At 35.4% G+C, this 9,496-nt stretch overlaps 1 protein-coding gene across 1 annotated transcript; it reads left to right on the forward strand.

Moving 5' to 3' along the window:
• The first annotated feature begins 4,326 nt into the window (after nt 1-4,326).
• On the forward strand, nt 4,327-8,373 carry LOC145114565 (cellulose synthase-like protein E1). The gene is made up of 8 exons (XM_079050609.1): nt 4,327-4,665; nt 5,619-5,940; nt 6,044-6,184; nt 6,308-6,427; nt 6,507-6,719; nt 6,859-7,089; nt 7,210-7,557; nt 7,750-8,373. The coding sequence occupies exons 1-8, from the start codon at nt 4,403-4,405 to the stop codon at nt 8,293-8,295; spliced, it is 2,184 nt and encodes a 727-aa protein (XP_078906735.1). The 5' UTR covers nt 4,327-4,402; the 3' UTR covers nt 8,296-8,373.
• Nucleotides 8,374-9,496: the final 1,123 nt, after the last annotated feature.

A 9,496-nucleotide genomic window follows, 5' to 3' on the forward strand; every position in this document is an offset into this window, starting at 1 on the left:
TTGAGGGTCACAAGGACTCAGTTGGGTGTTAGAAGCGTTGTAACAAGACAGAAAGAGTGACCCAACGTATTGGACTTAATTTTAGACCTGGAGTTCATGGGACTCGACGAGTGCTAGAACAGACTCAACGAGTCCAAGGAAATCTTCTTAAGGTTGAAGATGAACTCGACGAGTTGTTCATACAACTCGGCGAGTCAAGGTCAGGACTTGTTCATCAGTTGAAGGTGAACTCGACGAGTGTTCATCCGACTCGGCGAGTCGGATGAAGGTTCATTGATGTGCGTAAGGAAGAGGAACTCGTCGAGTCGTTGCCAAACTCGACGAGTCGAGTCGTGGATAAGGACGAGTAAAGGGAAGGGACTCGACGAGTTGACGGCCCAACTCGGCGAGTCGGCTCAACTGGAAGTTGACTTTGACTTGGACTTGGTTGGGGGTAAAATGGTCATTTTACCCTAAGAGTAGATATCAGTTTCTAACTGAGTGATTGCGGGGATTGTAGCCGGAGGATTTCCGGAGCAGCAGCGGACGGAGGTTTCCCATACAGATTATCAGCAGCTTCTTGTACGAGGTGAGTTGCCTTCCAGTAGGGGTGGTTCTAAGGCCACAATGTCGGCCCACCAAAGAGGAGTATTCGAAAGATGACTGTCTTTGTGATAATTATCTTGGTTTGGTTTTGTGCTTTGGTCACGAGTATTATCTGCATGATATGTTACGTGTATTGTAGGGATTAGGTTCCCTGACAGCGGCCCCTAGGGCCGTAGGGTAGGTCAGTACCCGGATATGCCTGACTGCGTGTTTGTACCTTGCTGTTGTATGCTAGTGGTAGGGGGTGGAATAGTCCCCAGTTACCGGTTGAAAGATACCGACGATGGTTACCGGTTGAAAGATACCGATGATGATTACCGGTTGAAAGATACCGACGATGGTTACCGGTTGAAAGATACCGACGATGGTTACCGGTTGAAAGATACCGATGATGATTACCGGTTGAAAGATACCGATGACGGTTATCGGTTGAAAGATACCGATGATGGTTACCGGTTGAAAGATACCGACGAGGGTTATCGGTTGAAAGATACCGATGATGATTACCGGTTGAAAGATACCGATGATATTGCTTGGTATGTGGTATGATGGGGGAACTCACTAAGCTTTGTGCTTACGGTTTCGGTTTTGGTTTCAGGTACCTCTTCGTCTACGGGGAAGGAGCCGGCGGCGTAGCATCGCATCACACACACGCATGATTTCCGCATGGAGTTTTCTAGGATTGTACTCTGATATGTTATTACTTTATGACTTGGGTTTTCAGACATGATTCATTATTTATGAGATGATGTGTTTTCACAGTATTTTCTTATGAATGTTTTTATAAGTCGGTTAATTAAAAAGAAATTTTTGGACTTGAAAATTGGGATGTTACAGTCTAAGGCACCAAGGCCGGCCCTTTGGATTGTTATCTGGTTATGTATGATTAGTATGATCTGTTAGATTGGTATCCTAGAGGGTAGGATAGTATTATATGCTATGTGGAAAGATCCGTTAGATCAGTTATTGTCTTTGGATTATTATATGCTTATCTGTTATATGTGCACATGTTTGTTGGCGGTTGAGGCTTATCTGCTTTGTGCGATAGCCAAGAGATCTGGGCATTCCAACTTATTGGTTGTGGGCCGTGAGTATTCCATCCCGAGGATAATTGGACTCATAGTATGCTGGCATTCCAACCTGTTGGTTGTGGGCCTGGGGTATTCCAACCCGATGGTTGACTGGACCCATAGTATGTTGTTTAAGACTCTATGTGTATTGCTGTGAGTATGGGTATTTTGGAAAAACTCACTAAGCTTTCGGGCTTACAGTTTCAGTTTATTGTTTCAGGTACATCAGGGGATCGCGGCAAGGCAAAGGCGTGATCGCACAGCTCCTCATATTTTGTTATGAGTTCTGGGAAAACTCTGATATAGACTATTTTGAAAACAAATTTATAATAACTATTGGTTTTAAATATCTTTGAAAAGTTTTAAAATTGGCTTGAAATTTATGGGTGTTACACCAAAACTCACACACACTCAAGAAAGCACCAAAACGCGGCTAAGGTTTCTCTCTGGACTGTAAGAGCGATGAAAGAGGCTAAAAATGAGCCATAAGTTCTTTAAATACGGTACAAACCCCTGAAAATTAGGGTTTTCCTTTACAACGCCTACTCGTCGAGTCAGGGCCTTCCGACTCGTCGAGTAGGATCTAAATCCCGCATCCTCATAAATGATCTCTACTCGACGAGTTGGAGCTCCCCAACTCGTCGAGTCCTAGCACAAAACCCTAAAAACTTATAGAATTAAATGATACCTGGAACATGCGTTACATAAATAGTTAAAAGTGATAAATTGTAGTGATAAATGCAAAAACTAAATTGTAATCTCAATTTAACTAAAATATTTCCTAAAGATATTTTTATAATCGTTAAAAGTTTCAAATAAGTAACTTAAAATAACTTACAATAACAATAGTTAAAAATAACTCTATATAAATGATTATATTGTTACTTTTAAAATCAAAAAAAGAATGTTTGATGTTTTAAATAATTGTAATGATAGAAATTAAAACATTAAGCAAATAAATTATAAAAAACTAATTAACAATAATAACAACTATAAATAACATTAAACCATATATTATATTTAATTTTATTCATATGTAACTCATGGGTAGAAGTCGTTTTATATACTTAAAAAGGAAACATATTTCTTTTTACCACATTCATTTTAAACTCCCATAACTTTTCAGTTTTGTCTAATAATAATTATAAATTGGTTAATAAGGTTAAATAAATATCAAACCTAAAGTGTAATCATATATAAACTAAATTTCAATATTAAAATAATATATTTACTTCTACTTCTAAAGTTATGTTTTTTAACTTTTAACATATTATACTTCATTTATTAGTTTTAATATATTGTTGGATGCAAACCATTATCATTTTAAAGATATAATTTTGGAGCAATTTGTATAAGATACTTAAATTATTAATTTAAATATAACATTACAGGGTCAACTGAAATATAAATTTTGGTTTAACTTAAACAGCCTAAAAATATTTTGTAAATAGTTAAAAGTAATAAATTATAGTGACTTTCTAATAATGATTATAAGTTTGTTAAAAAGATTAAATAAATATCAATTCTAACGTGTAATCATAAATAAACTAAATTTCATTTTTAAAATAATTTCTTTGTTTCTACTTATAAAGTTATGTCTTTAACTTTTAACATATTATAATTAATTTATTAGATTTAAAATGTTGTTGTATGGAAATCATTATCAGTTTAAAGCTACAACTTTTAAACAGTTTGGACAAAATACTTAGATTGTTAATTTAAATACAACATTACAGTGTCAACTTAAATATAAATTTCGGTTCCACTTTAAAAACAAAAGAATATTTTGAAAATAGTTAAAAGTGATAAATTGTAGTGATAAATGCAAAAACTAAATTGTAATATCAATTTAACTAAAATATTTCCTAAATATATTTTTATAATCGTTAAAAGTTTTAAGATAAGTAGCTTAAAATAAATTATAATAACAATAGTTAAAAATAACTCTATATAACTTATTATATTGTTACCTTTAAAATAAAAAAATAATGTTTGATATTTTAAATAATTATAATGATGGAAATTAAAACATTAAGAAAATAAATTTTAAAATATTAATTAAAAATAATAACTCTAAATAATAATAAACCATATATTATATTTAATTTTATTCATTTGTAACTCACGGGTAGAAGTCATTCAAACGATTGAGATTATGCAGTTATAATAGTTGTATATATACTATCATATAATTCAAAATAATCAATATATTATATCAATTTAGTACACGAATTATTATATCAAATTTAACAACAACGTTGTTTCTTTATTTAAAAAAACATATATTTGTAAAGACTTCAAATATATATATACTTTTACGCAACGTACGGACATTCGGCTACCTTTATTATAAAATAGAAAAATTTACTTACACCATATTATTTTGAAACTCCATAACCTTTAAAATTTCTAATAAACTTTCTTGACCTTTCAAATTTCTAATAATACATAACTTACATAATTTGATTAGTTGATATTAAATAATACAGGAAAATTTTATACCAAATAATTCCTAACCATATAACTAAGTTGGTATCATGGTTGAGTAGTTTTGGCTTTTGCATGCGTTTGCAAATTAAGCCTACGTGTTGTTTGTCAACAAACACCACTTGCGGTTGCCGTAGTCAAACTTTCTACCTGACTCACTCTTAATTTTTCTCACATTAATAAATCTACACATACACACACGATGACATGAATATATTATTTAGAGAGCCATTTGTAGATCTACACAGAAAAGAAAAAAAATGAATGTTGGAAATGGTCGATTATTTGAGACGGAAAGAGGAAAAGGGAGGATAATATACAGGGTGTTTGCAGCGACGGTGCTGGTGAGCGTTGTATGGATATGGGTTTACAGAGCAACGTTAGTGGCGGCGGCTTCTGGGAGGTGGTTTTGGATCGGAAGTTTTGCAGCTGAGCTATGGTTCGGTCTGTATTGGATGTTGACTCAGTCGGTCCGATGGAATCCAACCCACCGTCGGACCTTCAAACAGAAGCTCACCCAAAGGTCCACTTTTTATTTTTCTTTTATATTGTTGTTGTTGGTTCAACATTTTAAATTCATATTTCTTGTGGAAATCCAATCATTTAGCTGTTTAGCAATGATGTATTTTTTCTCTAATATTTTATTATTCTAGCTGATCAAAATGTTGAATCAATAGACTCCTTGAAAAAGTATTGAAAGTATATTTTTGATACCAATACTTTTAGTTGTTTTCAAAAAAATTACTATCATTATTATTATTATTATAATATAATTTTTTATGATAAATTAAAATACATATTATATATCAAAAAATAGAAATGGACACCAACAAAAACCATCTACCGGTTTTTTCTCCTACCCGTGGAATCCAAATTTCTAATACATAATCTAATAAGTTTGAACGGGAATGGCGATCGCCACTTTTAATTTTTGTAGTATAGAGTTTTTAGATAGTATTTTTTTTGTAAATTTCGACCCAATTCATGGATTTTTCAATCCGGCAAGGGCAAGTATATTCGTGGCGGAGCTAAGATTTTAGGATAAATGAGGCTTAAATCGTAATAACATGTTAAAATATATTTTATATACTAATAAAATAATATAGCCTATAAGCTTGAAAGAAATTTTGACAAAGAAAGATCGATTTTTGCATGAATGAATCTTCCAAAGTTTCTAAATGACTATAAACACTTATTCATAATCATCATTTAACTTTCTAGTAATAAAGTAATTAGTTAGAATATAAATGCATACCTACCATCGATGCTCCATTTTAGAACACTTACTATTAAATAAAAGATGTAATAGTCAAAGGGCCTTTGACCTAGCAGTATTAGAAATTGACGAATAGGTGCTCCTCGGCCTGAGTGGAAGTCTCCTTTGAGACCAAAGATGTAGAATATTAGTAGACTTTGACACTTAGATTATGAATATCATATATTTTGAAGGGTTAATTATGTGAATACTGAAAACAGGTTCGGAAACGAGTTGCCGCGAGTGGACGTATTCGTTTGTACTGCTGACCCGGTAATCGAGCCACCAATGATGGTGGTCAGCACTGTTTTGTCGGTGATGGCTTATGACTACCCGCCGGAGAAGCTCTCCGTCTACCTCTCGGACGACGGTGGTTCCGAACTTACGTTCTATGCTCTCACTCAGGCTGCCATCTTTTCCAAGCACTGGCTGCCCTACTGCCGAAATTACAAGGTCGAGCCACTCTCCCCGGTTGCCTATTTCAAATCAGCAGCAACTCCACGGGATCATACAAAACACCGGCAGGATTTTATTGTCATTCAGGTAGTATTTTTTTCTTTCTTAGACGATGATATGTGGATATGGGAATACAATATGCATTGTTTCTTACGTCTTTAAAAATGAGAATGTTTTCTTTTGAGAGCAGAGATTATTTGAAGACATGAAGAATCGGATTGAACAGGTGACAAACATTGGAAGAGTTCCCAAAAAACTACGCCTAGAACACCAAGGATTTCTGGAATGGGATTCGTTTACATCTCCACGGGATCACGCTGCCATCGTCCAAGTAATTATAATTAAACGCTAGCTAGCTGCTAATTCACTCTCATTTGTTCGACCTAGCCTACTTCGTTTTCAATTCGAATAGTCCCATCCCATTAATTAAATCTAGTTTTATACGTGTATCCAGATTTTACTTGATCATGATGAAGATACAGAGGGGCATAGCCTTCCAAAACTAGTATATATGGCTAGAGAAAAGAGACCAGACCATTTCCATAACTTCAAGGCTGGAGCCATGAATGCACTGGTAAGTATATATCTGCTTCCGTTTTTCATTTTGTACGTGGGTCCATGATTAAAAAAAAAAAAGACACGATTTAATGCAGATAAGGGTGTCGTCCATGATAAGCAATGGGCCCATAATCCTGAATGTGGACTGCGATATGTACTCGAATAGCAGTGATACCATCAAAGATGCACTTTGTTTCTTCTTGGACGAAGAAAAAGGCCACGAGATCGCTTTCGTGCAGTACCCGCAGTGTTTCGAAAATATTACAAAGAATGAAGTCTATGGTGGTTCTCTTAGAGTACTTCGTGAGGTGAAATTAAGATGTAACATTAACTATATATGTATTTGAATTAATGATAATTAGTCATTTAGACTGTATGTATATAATATATATGATGTGAGATTAACTAATTAATGGGTTTTAACTTTTAATTTGTTGGTTAATGAAGGTCGATTTCCATGGTTTGGATGGCATTGATGGGCCTTTATATGTTGGAACTGGCTGCTTTCACCGGAGAGACATTCTGTCAGGAAAAAGCTTCGGTAGTAGTAGTGATCAAGGAAGTAAATTAACTGATTGGAAATCAGAGAAGGATACCCATTGCAATCACAGAGAGACCGAAAACTTACAGATTCTTGCGAGCTGCACCTTCGAAAGTGATACCGAATGGGGCAAAGAGGTTTACTTTACATGTTTCTTTTCAGAAAGTCCATATATATTCACTTAGTCATATCAATTATTATATATATTCGTTATCATCGTCAGATTCCAAAATTATGTTAAATAATTTATGTTGTAGATTGGGTTGAAATACGGTTGTCCGGTTGAAGATGTGATAACGGGGCTATCGATCCATGGTCGAGGATGGAAATCGGTGTTCTACAATCCAAAAAGAAACGCGTTTCTAGGTGTTGCAGCAACCACTCTTGACCAGACCCTGGTGCAGCATAAACGGTGGTCCGAGGGCGATCTAATGATTTTGATCTCAAAGTATAGCCCGGCTTGGTATGGGCTCGGAAGGGTGCACCCTGGTCTACTGATGGGCTATATGATGTATTGTTTATGGGCCACTTCCTCCTTGCCAACCATCTATTACACTATTGTCCCATCCCTTTGTCTCCTAAACGATGTTCAACTTTTCCCTCAGGTACGTATGTGGCCACTTAGCAGTTATGCCGACCATAAATCCTATAGATTTAGCTCGAATGACTGCTATCACAACTAATTCATTTTTGCAATTATCCTGTTTCAAATTCGATAGTTACAAAAGTCAGTTTGTTTAGGTTATTTTCCGGACATATTGTGCTATAAATCATACAATTTTGGTGATATTGATCAGGTATCAAGTATATGGTTTCTCCCATACGCATACATCATAATCTCCATCACCGCGTACAACTACCTTGAGTTTCTTCGGTGTGGTGGTACCACGAGAGGGTGGTGGAATGACCGGAGAATTTGGCTATACAAGCGAACAAGCTCCTACCTCTTTGCGTTACTCGACACCATCTTGGGCTCCGACTTATCATTCGTAATCAGTTCAAAGGTAACGGATACTGATGTTCACGAGAGATACGAGAAAGAGATGATGGAGTTTGGAGTGTCATCACCGTTGTTAATAGCGGTGGCTATACAGTCGATAATCAATATGATATGCTTTCTCGGGTTTGCTATAAAATCAATGTTAATGGACACGAGAACCCGGGAAGCGTACTACGAGACCATGGCAATTCATATTGTACTTTGTTTTGTATTGGTGCTACTTAATGTACCATTGTACTTGGGACTTTTTGTTCGTAGAGATAAAGGAAAGATTCCTAGTGATGTCACTGTTAAATCGATTTTCCTTGCTTTGTTCTTTTGTACCATATTTACTGTTCTGTAGTAATCTCGATACGATGAGATTTCATATATTAATGTATGTATCTTTGTGTTGAACTAATACAATTTTTTTTATTGTTGATTGCCTTCTAATATTTTTCCTACTGTTTAAGCTAAAATATAATAAAAGTTTTACATACGCAAACGAACAAACATTTGCGCCGCTTATAAATATTAGAATTGTAGTCCTTAATTCCCCAAATGTTTTTATTTAATAATAAATCCGAAGCCCAAAGGCCAAACCGCCAAAGCGAGAATCGACTACCAAGGACTCGAGGAGTCTTCTCATTCCCGTTTTCCAAGCTTCCAAAATGAAAATTTCATTTATAAATCATCAGTCATCAATTTGAAATTCAGAATATAATCAACCACACCTCAACTCTACGTATACAATCAACATATTTACATTTGCATCCATAAATCGCACCTCGACTCACGTCACGCTGAATCCCATCTCAGTTCCTCAACTTTATAATCGATTTTCTAAAGAAAAAAAGACTTCTATCCACTGATAATCAATGCATAATTACCTAAAACGTGGTACGCTCCGGTACGGGAAAGAGAAATGAGTACGAGCTTCGCTAAATTGAGTGTATCGGGTACGAAGGGGAGTAGGCTCATTTCCGTACGGACTGGTACGATCCGATATAATGTACCTTGTGGTCCGGTACGGTGTACCCAATTGATTAAGCCAAAACCAGTAAGCATACTAGATTAACCCAAAAACAGTAAACATACTTAATTTTCCAGAATACATGCTCAATTAATACAAAGACAGTAAACATAATTGATTACCAATATGACAGAAAACATAGTTGATTTTGATTACCAGTTGACAGAAAATAAAAATAGAATTGCAGAATACATAGTACTTGATTAAGCAAAAATGCAAGACGTAAAACATGAAACAAATTAACAAACTTAATCATCATCTCTAGTCAACTCGTTACCTTTTTGCTCTCTCATTGTATAACACCAAGTTCCAGGTAAGCATCACTTTTGAGTTTGTCAACCTAAGTCTTAAAGGATGACTTTTTGGCCATGATGTAAGCATGAGTGTGTCACGACGTGGAGGTGCCCGATGAAAACGCGCCTCTCTTTTGATGTCACGACTTGACAACCCCTGCATGCAAAAACCTTAATTTCAAGGTTTGTGCCCCTATGTAAGGGAAGTGAGAGCTAGGGTTTGCACACCCTTAACCTCC

The sequence above is a fragment of the Lactuca virosa genome, chromosome 5 (assembly GCF_052849685.1).
Source record: "Lactuca virosa cultivar CGN04683 chromosome 5, Lactuca_virosa_CGN04683_v6, whole genome shotgun sequence".
NCBI classification, from domain to species: domain Eukaryota; kingdom Viridiplantae; phylum Streptophyta; class Magnoliopsida; order Asterales; family Asteraceae; genus Lactuca; species Lactuca virosa.